Source organism: Takifugu flavidus, chromosome 20 (genome assembly GCF_003711565.1).
Source record: "Takifugu flavidus isolate HTHZ2018 chromosome 20, ASM371156v2, whole genome shotgun sequence".
Taxonomy (NCBI): Eukaryota; Metazoa; Chordata; class Actinopteri; order Tetraodontiformes; family Tetraodontidae; genus Takifugu; species Takifugu flavidus.
In genome coordinates, this window is record NC_079539.1 from 7,916,849 (window position 1) to 7,934,167 (window position 17,319).

At 46.4% G+C, this 17,319-nt stretch overlaps 1 protein-coding gene across 2 annotated transcripts in view; it reads left to right on the top strand.

The window, feature by feature from the left end:
* The window catches only part of brinp1 (bone morphogenetic protein/retinoic acid inducible neural-specific 1), a 63,790-nt gene that overhangs the window by 32,099 nt on the left and 14,372 nt on the right, over positions 1-17,319 (top strand). For both annotated transcript variants that reach the window (XM_057018794.1, XM_057018795.1), the window contains exons 4-5: positions 2,048-2,217; positions 11,172-11,277. In XM_057018794.1, the coding sequence (XP_056874774.1) occupies positions 2,048-2,217; positions 11,172-11,277 (276 nt within the window). The remainder of the gene's footprint in view (positions 1-2,047; positions 2,218-11,171; positions 11,278-17,319) is intronic.

Sequence of the window (17,319 nt, forward strand, 5' to 3'; positions counted from 1 at the left end):
TTAGCAAGCGGCTGAATTTGGGCTAGTTTGAAGAGTATTCACATGCGAGGCCCAGCAGGCCTCAGCGACGCTCATGGAGTCCAGTAAAAAGGCGTTTATATAAAATAGCCCAACTCTGAGCTGTAAACACATGAGCTCGGCGTGAGCCGATTAATTCTGACAGCGAGGTGCCTCTGTAACGCCGTAACACCAGGTATTACTCACACGGAGCTGCACACCCATGAATTTTTAAAGACTCGGAGATAATGATTTTACCTGACCAGCAGTAATGTCTTCAAAATCCCTTGAAACCTCCCCCGTGGCCCTGCCAGGATGCCATGGAGATGGAAAAGGGCAGATCTGGAGCTTAATATAGGACCCTTCTTATACAGAGGTGTAAGTGAACTGTATGGAAGTGACTGTCCCCCCCCCCCCCCTTGGGGAAGAGAGCAGGGTTAGTGTCAGAGACTGGGGGCCTGTCCCCATTCAGCTGGTGTTCCAACCAATCATGAGATACCAGCCCTGACCGCTCTTCACCGTCACCGCCAGTTAAGTGACCATCTATAGCGCGTCGCCCGTAGCTAAATCAGCGTCCACACGAGTGGAAACCTGAGCATATGTGACGGGCTCCCGAGCGGGTCGTGGGCGCGCGGTCTTGTCATGTGAACGGTAATCTGAAGAGGCCGGCGCACATGCGCACGAGCTCGCGGAAATGAAATGTTTGCCTGTTTGCTTTGTGTGCGTTTGCACGTGGGGGAGATGGAAAAACTTGATGTGTGAAGAGCGAGCAGCTTCAGCCTTTATAGTGTGTCAACAAGCAAACATATGAAATGCAAATCGGGGAGATTGTCCGGGTCTCCGCAAATGTTTGCACTTGTAACTCTGCCAACATTCCCCAGTTTTGGTGTTTACCTCGCGGCCAGTTGTGTGTAAATCCAATCCTACCTTTCTGCACACACGCTGCGAAGAAATGAGGAGGATTGAGCTTCCCGCTTATCACTTCTCAGAATTGCGGTTTTGGACTTCACTTGTGGAAAAACCCGATCGATCGCTTTGAGCTTATTACAAAGATTCAAAATTCGCCTGCCGCTTCCCATTTACGCCACCGTGAAAACCTGCATGTTTTGATCCAAGAAAGATTAAAGGAGGCTGGCATCAATGCTGCCAGCAAGAGTGGCCTGTCAGGACATGTGCTGGGATCTGATAAGGAATATCCCAGTTCCGGTCCTTCACTGTCCATCTGGACCCAGAAAGTCCCTGGATACTGTGGTCATGTTGCTTTACTGTAAATGACAGGAAGGTACATAGAAAGTGAAGAAACCTTTCAAAAGTTGTATCTGTCATGTCTCTCTACTGCCCCCATTTGCCTGGCAGAGGTATAACACCCAGAATGTGATGGAAAGAATACCTTTTTGACCCCATTCATGATAAATACACAGAAATGTCATGACTGGTGATGCTTAAAACAAATCTAAAAGTAGAACCGGAAACCTGCCACGTTGTCCCACTGCTCAGATAAACAGGCCCAGTTGGCCTCAAGTGGTTCCACGTGGTTCAGCCAGCTGCAGCAGCACCGATACTCAGCTCAGTTTCCTAATTCTATTGGCACTAATTAAATTTCTGAATGCAATGACGCTCTGTAATTGTGCATCTTTATAATCGAGTTTGTCTTCCGCCTTCCTATAGTTGCACGAAAGAATGTGGTGCTTTTGTCTGCCACGGGATAGAATTCCTGCGGTGTTGCGGTGGTATCACTGGACCCCGCTTGGAAATATTACCCACCCCATAGGGGTAAATGGAGGGACATTTCTAGGGACGCTGCCAGCTGCTGATGAAGCGGCAAATGCTCAAACAGTTCCTGTAAAAATGGGTCATACGGTTCCTCAAACCGCTTTCATGTTCACGTCTCTACCCTACCTCTCCAGTTAGGAGCGCTTGGCGCCGGAATAAAGCCTGGACAACTCTCACAGTATTATTCAGCCGACATTTTTCTCAAGCGCATCAAATGATCTTTTCCAAATCCAAGGAAGGTATCTTTAATTCTTTCCATTTCCACCGCCGTCTTTAGGAGAGGAGGCGCTGACGATGTACCTGGCCAAAAACATGCTGGACAGGAAGCTCACCAACGCCACCCAGAATGTGGAAGCCCTTCATCAGTTGGCCTCGTCTTACTTCATCGATCGTGACGGCACAATGAGAAGACTGCACGAGATCCAGATATCCACCGGCGCCATCAAGGTTAGTGAATGTCATTAACGTTAACGTTCACCGGGATACATTGGCCACCATCAATGCGCCAAATTAGCCTGTTTAGCAGCAAACTAGATAAAACAAACTAGATAAAACACGTCTAAGACAGGCGACGAAAAATCAGCAGCTTTTAGCTTATAAACTCCCAAAAATAAGCTCAGAACTGGTGACTGTGTGACAAACATCAACCTCCACCTGAAGGCTCCAACAGATGGATTGCACACCGCATGTATGACTGTGCTCCCAACACACTCCCTATAAGCATATCCATGTCAGGATCTAGTGAGCGTGGTTTAACGGGACTGATTTGCTGTGCAGTGAAAAATTGGGAATTCACAACACGGCGGACGCAGCGGCTGACGTACGTGGCTACAGCCCTCCCACTTTTCCCAATTTTCGATTTCTGTTTGAAAATAAGGGGACAGACCACACATACTCAATCGATTGCTCCTGAGAGCTGAACTTTTCCACAGGACCCAGTGGGGCGGCGACTCGCGCCTCTGCTGGTCAGCTGTTTGCATTTTAATTCCTCGTGGTTGATCGTGATGCTGGCCGTGGGCTGACTGCATCACCGTCAGCTCTGACCTTGCTCACGAGTACCTTCCAAGGCACTTTATGCAATAAGTGTGCCACAACTGGGAAAAAAGGTAGATATATGACCTACTGTGCTTCTGCAATATTGTAGTTCAGCATAAGGGACCACTTGCTTTTATTAGTCCTCCAGTATTGCCCAGGGTCTCTAATAACCTAAAGCAACGGAGCATTATTCCTAAAACATTTATTTATAGGTAAACATTCAGTATATTGACAGGCAGAAGACTCAGATCTGAAGGTCTACGGAGAAATAAAATGATGATCCAACCTTTCGTTTTCCTGGCTTTTATCACAATCTTGTGGCGGCATTTGTGTCTGCCATCTCAAATCCTGCTGATGTTATAGTAAATATACAATCACATCGAACCCGAGGCTAAACAAGGACAAAAAACTAAAATACCAATAAGTATAGCATATAAAACAATATAAAGATATCAAAACTACCAGGATTTCATCAAAGAAAGTGCTGATTTGCGATGAGAGATGAGTATTCTGCATCTTTGAAGGTTTTTAGACACACTGATGGTCTGTTAGCTTAAAAATCGTACCAGCTTGATGTAAATCACAAAAGATCCCCCAAATTCAGGGTGCTCCAGCTTGTGACGGTAAACAACTGTCGGTCCACAGGAAATGCAAACCCGCCTGCATAAATCTGGGGAATTTATTTCGGCTTTCATAGTTTGCTTGTAAAATACGGCAGCAAAAGCATCAAATAAAAAGGAAAAAGCTGTTGCAGAACAATTTTCTGCTGTAGTTCTTGTATATAAATAATGCAAAATCAGCATTGTGCTGTTCGAAATAACCAGACGAATGGCTCTGAACCCAGATTTTATAGACCAAACTGCTGTTCTTTTTTATTCCTTGATTTTTGCAGGCATCTGGGAGGCACCGTAGAGATCCGTTAAAACTAATTCCTTCAATTTTTCCTCTCCGTGTCATGAAACATACCCCGTTCCTCACAGCCTCCTCCCAAATCTTCATTTCTTGGCAGCAGTTACCGTTGTGATGCTGATCTTGTGGAAGATTGTCCCTAAGTTAATCACAAATGGTCACAAACACTGTCAAAATAGCAGTGGATGATGAGATTTGGTGCGTAGCTCTTCCTCTACTGCGGCTATAAATCGATTCTCCTTGGAAAAAAAAAACAGTCGGAAGCTCACCGCTGTTGCCGTGCACATGTGCACACGCTCCTTCCTCCCGGCCAACTTCCCCAGACGTCCAGCGATCCTCTTCCCAGTCTCCACTCAAGGAGCGCCTTCTGAGCTTTTTGTTGTTGTGAGTGACAAATGGATTAAGGGGTCCTGACAGACGGGGCTCCAGGTAGCAGCGAGTCAAGCATGACAGAATTAAGCAGACCTGACAGTGGCTGCTGAGTCAGGATCTCAAGGAGGGAAGGTGACGGAGGGAGCGAGTCGCTGTAACATGCAAAAGTTCCTGCAGAGCGGGCCGGACGGAGTTGTTACGTGTTTCAAAAGGTCAGGTGTCGTCGGAATGAGGAAAACGGGGCTTCGGATGAGTGATTTGGCTCGATGGTGTGAATGGGAATGCATGTGAGGGAGGTAGTTTAAGTTTCCTGGAGAACTTGTGAGACGTCTACACCAGCTTGAACTTAGGGAGCATTTAAAAAAAGGTTCTGCAAAACAGGGGTAGATATTGCGTCCAGGTTGTGTTCTAGGACTTTGTGTTTTAATTAGTAAGTAAAGCAAGGCTAAGAACCAAAGAGGAAGAAATGACCGGCGTGAACATGGGTTCCTCTGTCACAGAGGGCTTCAGGAACAATCCGAATTTTGAGAGTATGTGACTTGAGTTACAGGGAGGTTCACAACTCTGACTTACTGTGTACACAAATGCTTTAAGGGAGTAGGTAGAGGGTGAAACAGGCATAAATATAGTCTTCAGGAATATATGATCAGAAAATGGAGCTGGCACAGTCTTAATGGGCAATGATGTTAATTCATCACCAGGGACAGTTTTATAATGGGATGGGAGTAGAGTCCAGGGTCTCCTGTCAGCCTACACTATAATTTACATTACATTCAGGTTCCGAAGGCCATAATTCCACATCTTGATGCGAACTGCAAAACCTGCAGGTAATGGATAGCGGCACATCACTACAAGCTCAGAATGGAGAGCCTCAAGAGCCACACCAAAGGCTAAACCGTGGCGGTGGCGTTTCAGGATGAACCAGGCGCATCCCGCGCCTCGGAACAAAAGGCGGCCTCCACTGCAGCTCTCCAGTCCCCCCACCAGCACACCGAGATCAGAATGTGCAGATAAAGCAGAGTCCTGCAGAAGGCATGGATCTATAAACACCGAGAACAAGGGCTTTGCTCTCCCAATATTGATTCAGAGCGCCTGTGAGACCTGCTTTGGAGTGCAAACTTACAATCAGGATGAAAAACACGCGTCAATATGCCAGAAATGTTCCAGACATTTCCCGTCTGCACGCGAGCAGATTAAAAAAGGAACCATTTTGCTGAACCACACGCATTCATTTTTTAACAGTCAGCTGATATTTCGCAACATGGGAGAACCTTTTTCTTTTTTAACATATCTAATTATACGGACACATTATTTGTAGAATTTATCACGCGTAAACACAGATGTTGGGAATAATCTGTTTTAAATGCAGTCGGACGTTTATAGATGGGCCTGAATTAATGAAGATGGCACTGGGCGGGATAAAGGAAGGAAGGCGTGTAATATTTATGATCAGATCCTTCTCTTTCGTTCATCCACAGAGGGTCAAACAGGAGACAGTTCTTTCACGCCGCATTTCTGAGCACAACCCAATTAATAAGCAAATGTATGCAGATAGAATAATACCAAATTACTGATGCAATGAATAAAACTGCTGATTATCTGATATTTCTTTTCTCCCTCTGACACTAAGTACCTTGAAATATGTTCTATCAACCACAGATTTCCAGCAATGATAATTAGCCACTAGAGGCAAATGCGAGATTATAAATGCTAGCTGCAGCGGATGGGAAATTATTTATCTAGAAAAAGAAAAAAAACAGTCTGTAAATGCTCCCTTCTAATTCAGCATTGTTTTGTTCGACTCCAGTGAAAAAAAAGCCAACTTGATAAAATGACTGTTTTCAAGGACGCAGAGGAGGGCTCGTGCGTGACATCGAGAAGCGCTGCGACGACGAGAGCAGCAGAAGCTGCCGATGTCTGATCCGTCCTCACGTGAAATTTGACTTTCTGATATATGATGAGACTGGCGCCGACAGCCATGCTGACATCTGTCGTCACGCGACACCCTGATTGACGTCTTCAGTTCCGACTCCTCCGGGATTACATGGGGGAACCATCCCTTCCAAAAAGCTCAAAATAAACTGATCTTTAACACTGTTTACCTAAAACAAACCCTGGACGTGAGAATGAGCAGCGCAGGAATTTGAAGAGCTAACACCTTTTTGATTGGTGGATTATGAAGCAGATATTGGAGGAGGACTGTTTCTTACTTCTCCTGGATGACTCTAAGCCATTCCAGACGGCTCAATGTTGGTAGTCAAGTGTAAAAGACCACTTCAGTGCTACACGATGCAGTTGAGCAGCTAATTAGCTGTCTAGCTGCTAAAATGACATTAGCGGTGCACTTTCTGAAGCGACTGTTCGCCTCACGTTACTTCCTGCAGCACAATGTGTAGAAGCAGTTCAAGACCCGCCTTTCGTTAGCTTACAACAGACACTTCAGCACCAAGACCATGCTTGATAGAAATGATCCCAATGATTCGCACCACTCGAAGGTCTCAGAAGATGATGTGTCAAATCTGCGCGTTGATGTGTGCGGCTGCGTTCTGCTCTGTGCAATGTTTGAATGATGGCGTCGTTATTGGACTACTAATGAGGGAGCGGAGCCCCACGTGAACATCAGGGCTGCCAGCAGGAACGACGGCAATCGCTCTGTGATGACATCAGACGTCTGTGCAGGCTGGTGCAAAGCTACTTCCTTCAGATGTCGGCGTTTCATCGGGGGAGGAGGAGGAGTACAAACAACTGTTTCACCGTTGCCGGAGTCCCGCAGGTTCGAACACAGGCAACAAATAAGAACGATTTAAAGAGCATATGTGGAAACCGGATTAATAATGAGCAATCAAGTAAACGAGCTACGGCCCTAAGAAACAGCTTTTGCGGTGTCCCTCTGCAGGCTGCAGTGAACCGCCGTCCTCTAAACGCCTCTGATCTTTTGCACGGCTCACGTGCACGTAAAGCTTCACGTGAAGACTAATCAAAGCCAAACCCGCCTGTATCCCCACTGCGTTGCCCTTCGCAGGGTTCTATTTACCTGAGCGACGTCAGAAAGCACGGAAAAAATGTAAAGCAACGGCGCTCCGGGGAGACCAGAGATGTGAGGAGCAGTCTGGCGTGCGAGACGTCGGCGGTGATGGATCTCATCTTCGGCGTGGTTGGAAGCACAACCGCACGAAACGCAACCAGCTGAAGAGCCGTAGCCGTAGCAGCCAGAGCTGTAAAAGCTGGCCTGGGGTTACCATGTAATGAGGCACTGCTGCATAGGGCTGCTGCTTTTTCTTTTTTTGATTATTTATCTCCATGGCTGCGTCTGCAGCCGCTTTAATAAACAGGAGAAATATATAAACCTGTTCAGAATGGAGGCCTCATCCTTTGTGCTCGAGCTGTTGATGGTCTTTTGGGTCCGACGTCATCCCCGTGATAAATATCCAGAGCGCAGGAATGCAGGAAATGGTCAGGGGCGTGCCCCTGCTGTGAGCAATATCCCACCTTGCTGATAGAAATAAATGACACGTGTTTGCTTCTCTTTGGGAATGTCAGTGCGTCCATGCGTGTGTGCGTGAGTGTGTGTGTGTATGTGGGGGGGTGAGACACCCAACGGAGAGTTTTAATGGAACCAAAATGCCACTTTTCCGACTGTCTTGTCTGGAAAACGTGATTATGGGCGGCAGCGGCGTGTGTTTACGCCGACCTGCAAGGTCACCTGTCCGTGCAGATTGACCGCGGCCAGATTAACGCCGGCGTCCCCTCTGCATGCAGCAGAGCTGTGGGCGGTCCAGGCATGTGAGGCCATGACGTGCACGTCTCAGCGTCCCAGGTTTTGCCAGCTAGGGTCCACAACTCATTTGCATCTGGCACGAACAAACCTGCAGATTATTCTCATTGTTACCTGAGTTGCGCTCAGCAGGGTGCTGCTTCAAATGCTTCAAAGCCGAATCGTCTTATTTGGGGCAAATTTTTGGGTTATTTTTAAAAGATATGTTTGTGTTGCAAAGAAAACAAGTTAGAATCCACAGTTGATCTGGAAGGGTTCAAAAAAATAGAAAAAAACATCCTCAGAGATCTTCCTCCAACACGCTCGGAGAATTAGTGAGGATCACACGTCTCCATTTCTATCTGTCCAGAAATAGCAAGTCATTAAGAAAATGGCAGGTAATGGGCATATTAGAAGAGCCCGGCAGAGGCGATGTGTAATGAAAGATAGCTAAGACTCAGCTCTTTTCTCTCATCTCTTTCCCTTCCTTTGCTTTTTTTTTTTTTGCCTAATCTCTCCTTTGGTCTTTCAAGTTGAAATGCAATATAGCGGGAAAAAAACATAATTTGAGGCTCTGCAAAATTGCAGTCGTCAATCTGGTTTCAGAACGAAACAGAGAGTGTGAGGACTGATGGGAGCTCCATCTTGGTGAAGGTGATTAGGTTTATCCGAGAGTTGACTCACATGTAACGGCATTATTGTATGTTAAACAGACAAATGAATTTCACTGCGCTGCGGCGCTAATATGAAGCTAATAATGAAGGCTTGGATTAACCTTGGATGGGAATCCATGGAGAAAATCCATACATTTCAAATGATTTATTCAATACGCTGTTGGGGAAGGACAACAGGAGATAGTGTGGAAGAAACACTTTCAAAAGCCAGCAATCTGCTTTTAATGGAGAAACGCTGCTGTATTAGGATGATGAAACAAGGAAATTGATAAAGTCCTTTATTTTCCTGCCGTCGACCTACTTCTTAATCACTCTAATTAGATAGAAGAGGAGTCCTCTGACATTCAGAGGATCTCTGGGACGAGGCGGCGTGAAGCCTGCAATTATCCACGGTTCTGTAAAAGTCCGCCCCGATCAGAACATTTGTGTTTGCTGATGAAGAAACTGTGTACGATGCTGACCTCTGTGCCCCGGCAGTACGAACTGTTGAACTGTTGGACCCTAATGAGGGTTCAAAACACATAATTACTGTGCTGATGCGGGGCTGAGATAGAGCGAAGGTGCTCGGCTGCAGTTTCAAAGACCCCTGTTGTCATTGATGCTTCTTCCGAGTGGATCATTGTGTATCCAAGTGCAGGGAAAAAAGAAAAAAAAAGCTCTTTTTCAAATATTTCTTGTGAGTATTCCCGGCGTTGATTATGCATACTGACGGAGAGACTCTGAGGTTTATTCTAATATATATACAAAGTAGCTTTTTTGCATCTCCACCCACACATCCACCACTCAAATGCATCTCCTGAGATGAGCGTCCTTTCTTTTGTTTGAGATGTCGCAACAACTTTATAAATCTAAAACTGCAGAAACTTTCCAACATTTGGGCTTTGGGGAGTGCTATACGTTCATTCGGTCGCCAAGAGGGGGAAAAAAACCCACACCTTTGGATCTGGTATGCATCATTGCATAGATGATATACGGGATGACAGATGACAATTAAAGAGGGGATGTTCCAGAACTCTGGTTTCCGACTGTTGGCTGTGATACAGTCGGGGCCCATTGGGAATCTGATGCTGTGTTCTGTTTAATAATCCAAATCCTCTAAGTCCCCCTCAGCCCACTTCAGTCCTTTGATTGTTCCTTGTATTTTTATGACGTTCTCCTGAGATTTAATAATCTGCGCTGCGCTGTCATGGTGGCTGCTGGAGGAAGAGCCCAACGAGCGCCACGAACTGTGCCGCCGAAGTCATTCAGATTACAAGGGTCACTCGATAATCCATAAAGCTGGATGTGCCTTGGAATAATAATTGCGCGGCAAACTGGATGCGGCGGCACATTTCTACATTTTTTCCGGGCCGGATTAGGCGACAACACGGCCGAAAAGAGGGCTGCAAACCCAAAACGCGTCACAATGATGTAATTAACATCGTCGATTAATCCTGGTGTATCGGCGCGCCCGGTTTCAATTAAAAACGGGATTAAGTCGCGTGCACAGCGGCGGTGCTCACGTGTTTGGTCAGGAAGAATCCTGCAGGACGCCGTTTTTGCGTCTCCCTGATTTACCAGCAGGCTGCGAGCTGCGGGAAGGATATAGATCTGCGTTATTTACTGCGTGTCAGCCCACCATCTGGTGCAGTAAAGACGGGAAAAATGCTGTCGCACTGTCAGTCTCACACCCTCCATCAAGATGTCGCACTAATAAGTACTCTGTTTACCCGTTTGAGTTGGGAACTGGAAACAGTTTAATGGAAATTTCAAATTACGAGCTCGCATGTATTATTTCATATCTCGCCTTCTGTTTGGAGGAGTTTGTTTACCTCCCTCTCAGCATTGTTTTCAGTCTTTATTTTTACAGAAATAAAAAACAAAAAACGACGCCATCAGAATGTCTAACACAAAGGCAGCGAGTAGCCGAACGCAGTGGAGTGTTTATCAAGAGCAATATTTTTTTCCCCTTTAGGAGCTCATGAAAACCAAAATCAGCTGACATGGATCTACCTTTACCAGGTGGTGGGCGCCGCTGCATGAATGCTAATGCGGCGCAGCAGATAAGCAGCCGCTGGCTAGCAAATGGAGGTTGAAAGGGGATAAAATGGCAATATTCTGCTCACAAATCTTCACCTGGGTCTTAAATAAAGTTCAGCGTTATCATTTTCTCCGCAGCATTGTACTGCTTAACAAAGACATAAAACAGGATTTGCTGGCTTGTTTTAAGTAGGAGAGGGAAAAAAAATAAACCTTCCAGCTCTGAACTAAAAGTAAAGTATATTTTTAAGAGACCGCGCCGCCAGAAACATGCTGATGCCTTACTATTGAGATGCAAAACCGCCGTTGATTTTCCATTTTTGGTGAGCACCTACAAGAGAAAAGAGGGAAAATTGCTGCTTCTTCTTGTGCACAAGGACAGCTTGCCAGTGCCGGAACAGATGCCATCGTTTGGAAAACTCCTGAGCCTCCTTCCCAGTGCAAAGAAACCAAACCAAACCAAGCTCAATACTCCATCCCCTGATTGCTTATCAGTCTTACAGTGAGCAAACAATAGAGCCGCGCAGGAAGTCAGTGCATCTGAGGCAAAAGCGTGAAAAGAGCCGCGAGCGATGCCACGTGCAGATGCTCGCCATTCTCTCCGAGCGTCTCTCAATCGAACCCTAATTCTCTTGCAGGTGACGGAGACACGGTCCGGGCCGCTGGGATGCAGCAGCTACGACAACTTGGACTCCGTCAGCTCCATCCTTCTGCAGAGCCCTGAGAGCAAACTTCACCTGCAAGGTAAACAAGTTCACCCCCCCCCCCACGACCACCTCACCTAAACCGAAACAGACGGCCAGCGCCTGAAGTGCTCTCTGCAAAGGAGAGCGCCCCGCGCCTCCCCTACTGCCAATGCCTTTGACGAAATTGGGACCGCGATAGATTTGCTCACCTAATTTCCCCTGTGGGAGCGCACTAATATCGGCTGTGCTTAGAGACGCCTGTGTTCTAATGTGTAAAGCTTTGTTCAAAGACAATAAACTGTTCAGACACGAGAACAGAATCCGGCGCTCCCCGCGGTGCGGCTCGTAATTAGACAATAGGAACAGTCTGCAAAGGTGCGGCTACGTCGAGCGCTGCCTTATTTTTAGCACCCTCTGAATCTCATGAATGCGCTCAAGATATTAACGAGTTGCTTTCATCGCCGTGTTTGAAAATGCATCCGCCAACGTGTCACTCACCAATCAAGAGATCAGCAGGTGCAAATAGCAAATTTGACTTATTAGCGACTGTGTTCTTTCGAATGAAATCAGCTCTCCGACAAGCCTGTTAATTAGGCTGAGATGAGGAACTGCTCAGCGCTCAGTCGATAGAGTGACTGGGACTCTGAATCGATCATGTTTACGCAGGTTATTAACGCCAACGCCAGTTCAATCCATCCTCCGGACAAAATCCGCTGCCTCCAAATCGGAGCCGAGCGCTTAAAGTTTGCTGGATTGTGTAGAACCTGGTGTGGAACGCTGTTGTTCTGCCTGGATGACTGTTGGCGTCGAGGCCTCGGTGCGTGATTCCTCTTTGTGCTTAAATATACAACATGTTAATAGGAGGGTTGTTATAAAGCATCTCGGCCTCCACAGTGGAAAAGGAGGCACGAGTCCGTCTCCAAAGGCAACTTTTCCTCTTTGAGCAACAAACAGAATCAGACAGGAGAACAATATGAACACAGAGATGATCCACGCTTTGATATGTTTATCAGTCCTGCATCTGATCTGATCAGATTTTTCTCAGGGTTGAAAGACCTCAGGTGTGTGTGTGTGTGTGTGTGTGTGTGTGTGTGTGGTGTGTGTGTGTGTGTGTGTGTGTGTTGACTCTGCATAGATTAAACGCCCACGATGGGAGTGTCTGTTCCATTCAAGGCCTCACGAAACAAGCTGACACAACCCTGATTACATTTCTCTCTGCCTGGAAAATCAAGATGGGCTTTTATGAGTTCAGACTGTACAGAGATGGAGATTGATTTGCCTCTCTTGGCGTGCGCGTGGAGGGGCGTGTCCTCACCTGTTCTATTATTTTGGAGCAGGTAATTGCTTTGAAAGGGTTTGATCCACTGTCTTGATGGATCCATGGGCGGCCTTCCTGCCATTCCCTTTCAAAGGCAGCAGCGCCGGTGCCACGGTTGTTAGTTGTCACGCTACCTGGAGGGAGGCAGCAGGCAGATGATGAAGGTGTGTGAACACAACATTTGGCTGCCATTTGGCTTGAATATGTCTTTGCTGCCAGTAAACTATCTGTCAGGGTGTGAGGTATTTGACAGCCTGGACACCAGGAGGAGAAAATGGAATATGTCAGGAATAAACAGGATCTGACTGGGAATGGACCTGGTTCCCAGTCCAGTGTGTTTAGGTTTATCACATGCAGAACTCATCAGTCCCAGTTCATGAGTTATGACCCATTTTTGTGTATTTACATTATAGTTCCTTCTTTCCACCCAGCTAAAGAGAGATGTTTGTGCTCTCGGCATTAGCCCCGCCCACTCAACATTTCTGACGAATCACAGGAGAGCGAGCTGAGGGAAATCCAATACCAGCGGGGAAAAAATTACGCAATTAGACATGTCTTAGGATTTATCGCTGAAGTGGAAACAGGGCTGAGCCGCAGCTAAAGTTCAGCAAAGGAAAAATCAGCATGCAGAAATGTTGTCGTTTCATTCTTTTAGGGTCAGGTGGGTCAACCCAACATTCCGCGGTACTCATGATATTTACGAATATTGATCCCTGAAAGGTCACGGCGGAGCAGTTCGAAGCAACTTGTGAAGTTCGGTGGCCGGGGCTCTCTTTATTCATCCAGAACAGATTTACCGGATCGCTTTACAACGAACAGCAGGAAGGTGGTGGTGGTGGTGGTGGTGGGGGGGGGGGCAGCTCTCGCAGCATTGTATGCTTCTCTGAAAAGCTGCCATAAACGGACTTCATAAACCATCCCCGGAGGAAGAAGACGTTGGCCGTCCCCAGGACAGCTTTAATATGCACCAGCAGCTCTCAGCACTTCTAATGAACGCCCACCATGTGTCTCATTATCAAATGCCGGTTGACCTTTTACCAGGCAATTAGCTAAAATGCAAACCTTTTGGCATTTAAACTGTGGGGGCGGAGTCACAGCTGACCACCAATGACCGCCTTTTATTGGCAGAGCTATCCGACATGCAAAACGTTCACCATGATGATGGAGGCTAACGCTAATTTATAGCACTCCGTATAATTTTTTTCCAAAAGTAGTTGGAAAATTGTCTCCATCCGGTTAAACGGCACCGCACAGTGAGCTGTAAAATATGTCGTCTGACGACAGGGATGTTTTTTTGCGGCTCATAAAAGATTGACAAGTTGGAGATGCATGGTTCCTGTTGGACGGCGGCATCACTCAGCTGAGTTATCGCTTGGATCCAGAGGAGGCGACAAAAAAGTACGGTTGATTCATTGGACGAGTTGGAGCCATAGAATGGCATCCATGACGCAAGAGTACGTCTTTATCATCATTTAGTCTTGCTTTACGTTAAAATGTAATTAATAACTCCTTATTTATTCAATCTTTGAACCAGAAAATGTCTCTTTTTGTGTTATTCTTGATGAAAAACTTCCATCTCCTGAGGTTTTTACGGTTATTTCCTATCTTCCATGCTAGTACAATAGCATGCCATTAGCATGTAGCTCCTACTGGTGACCGCGCGGTCGTTTACTGTCGAGCACCTCATTAATGTGCAATGGCGGCGATGCTGTCTCTTCCGCAGCTGGACTTAATTTAGTCCGGCACATTTCATTTGTATTTTTTAAAAGAGGCAGGTATTAGTATGCAGCGCCATGTCAGTTACAACCAGGATGCAGTAATAGAAAGCCCACTCCATCTCCTTCTTCTAATTAAACTTTTAATCGCGTTTTGTCCCTTTTTCAGCCTCGGAACGATGGGACTGCGAAAAAACTTTGTCAGAAAATGAACTTGAGAAGAGGCCTGCGAGCATTTGTGAGGGGGTTCAGGGGACAGCGGAAATAATATCAGCTCCTAATACTATTTTATTTTTGGTGAAGACGTATATTTGTATGTTTAAAGGGAACACTCCCACAGCCCCCACCTGCACGCTGCAGGTAGCACCATCTGGATAGAAATTTCTCGTCTTCTCTTTGACAGTCATCTAAATTAGAGATGGAACTGGAACATTTGCACAGATTATCTTTCATACCTGAGCTATTAGCCCTTTGATCTATCACAGGCTGATTTCTGTAGCAGCGTTAGCATCTGGGTTCCTGTCGCTGGTGTTTGAATGGAGCTCCTCAAATTCATTATGAGCAGAAACCCAGTGGAAATCCAATATTGAATTACTGATGGTGAACCGTGCGACTTCGCCCATCCAAGACACTGTAAATTCTAAAGCAATCATCGTAAACAACCATCTGATTCCAATCTTGAAGACATAATCGATAAGTCAACAGATTCATTTTATTTGTTTGCACTATTTCCATTTAAATTAAAGTGTGGCTTGCTGCTCGTCCTCTCCAGGCAAAAATCTGGAAACTAGAAGGAAAATATAGTTTAGGAACAAAAATGATGAAATTAGGATGTGGTTAATAAATGCCTGCCCTGTCTTTGCTCTCTGATAATCTTATATACCAGGTGACAGCACAACGGGGTTTTCCTTTTTTCCTAGTTTTCTTTCATCATCCTCCCATTTGATGATGTGGATGATGAATCGGAGAGTTTTTGACTAACAGCAGGGACCGACCTGGCGAAAGACTGATGGTGGCGCGACCTCATGTCCAACAGGAACAAAAGAAAAAAATAGGAACTGTATCAACTGGGCCAGAAAAGGCCTCCAGGCTTTAGAACCTCCAGCGGTTCTTTCCTCTCACAGATCCCATCACCTCCAATGTGGCACCAAAAACAAAAGCAAACTCTGTTCCTTCCTTTCAAGAACCCAACTTGCACGTTTCTCCAATTTTCCCGCCTATCTGGGAAGATTTATGAATATGTTAGAATAGCCTGAGCCCACACTTTTGAAAATGGGGAAGTGAAAATAAATTAAAGCAGCCTAGCAGGCGCGTCGTGCAGCCGGTGATGAATTAGATACTCATTGGCCTGTGGCTTGACGCCTGTCCCTGTTTTCATGCGGAAAATACAGCAAACGCCAAGGAGACGACAAAACCAAACACACAAATCAATTAAGTTGTCTTCGATGACTGACTTGTTGCGAAATTGATTTGGACGCTAATGCACTGCACACAATGTCCTTGGTTACCGGGGAACAATTTATTGGGAGAAAATCTTTGGGGCAGAACATGGAAGTGAGCAAATAAGCAAATGCTGGAGCGGCGCTAAGCTAAACACGCAGCGCTATTAGCTCCAGCGGTGTCCCTCTGTTTCCGACATACGCTCCATCTTTGTCTCCGACTTTGTCTTTTTTTCATCTCCAGCTCAACGCTTTCCTTTCCATCAAATATATGGGGGCGCACGTATTTTTCCTATTATGCCGAAACCCCCAGAACCTGATGAAATCATTCCACATTGACCCTGGAGGTCAGCTTTCAATTGGAAGTGGTCAATCAACGGTGAGTTTCCACTCGGACCATAAATCTCCGCCCAGCTCCACTCGCCAGCTGTAGTCTGCCATTTCAGCAGGGCTCGTATTTCTCCACTCGGCCTTCTTTCCTTGTCCGACAGTCCGAGTTTCATCTATTGATCGGAGATATCTTCAATCTTTTGTGTTCTGAAGGTGGAGGCACGTGATTTCTTTACTTTTCTGAAGAGGAGGGGCTTATTTATTTCCTGCATCCTGTCACCAAGATGGCGGTTGATGCTTCTGCCTTCCTTCCGTGGAGCCGTATCCGTCCCAGCCTGGGGTCGGATTGTCCCGTCCCCGATGACGCGTTGGCTGATCGGACTCGGAAATAAATGCCAGTTGTTCCCATTCCCACTGCAGAAAAAAGCCACACAATCCTGCCGCGGTGTCAATTATGCGTTCCTGTTACCAAATGATTAAAAAGTGCAAAGCAAACGTTTGCCTCCTCATACAAACACAGCGGATCCACATGGCTTCAGGTATTCCGGGATGTATAAAATAATTTCTCTGATAAATCTGGGCTTTTGATCTGGAATGTGTGTATGGCGCATCCTGACACTTTGAGGGCGGGCGTATCTTTTGGAGCTGAAATGGAAATGTCAGAGCTTGTCATATTTCTCTCCTCCCCCTTCTCTGGGGTTCTTGTAAAACATGTGATTTCCGCAGGAGGCTCCATAGGGTGTGTGCGCACGCCTGCGGAGGACGCCACGTGCTTCTGTCCGCGTGCGCGCGGCCGTGTGATGCCGGCCCAGCATCTCACCAGCCAATGCCCCCCTGCCACTGTTGTGCAGGAACACATGGTAAAACATGAGAGAACAGCTTGAACGCCGGTGCTCAAGCGAGCAGGCAGCCAACAGACGACGGCATTTCTCAAACACTCCCGTGTTTGAGTTTAATCAGCGAAATGTAAAGAAATGCGTATCCATAATAAACAGCAACGGCATCGGGGGTTATTCCCAAGGTGAAAATAAGTAAATAATGATAGCCTAATTTTATTCCTGTTGGGTCTTGCTTCTTTTCTCAGCTCAAGTCGTCAGTTCTGTTCAGGAATCGCGCCGATGTGCGATTTCAGGACTTCCTCTCGGCGCCAAGCCTGGTTTCACGTGTAATTTCTGCTTTTTACAGACAGCGCTGCACCTGCACCCTGCTTTTTGTGTTTACCAAAATGAATAAATGGATTTCACTCAAACCCACAAATGTGTGCTACGTGAAAGATTGCCTTCACAGAGTCCCTCTGT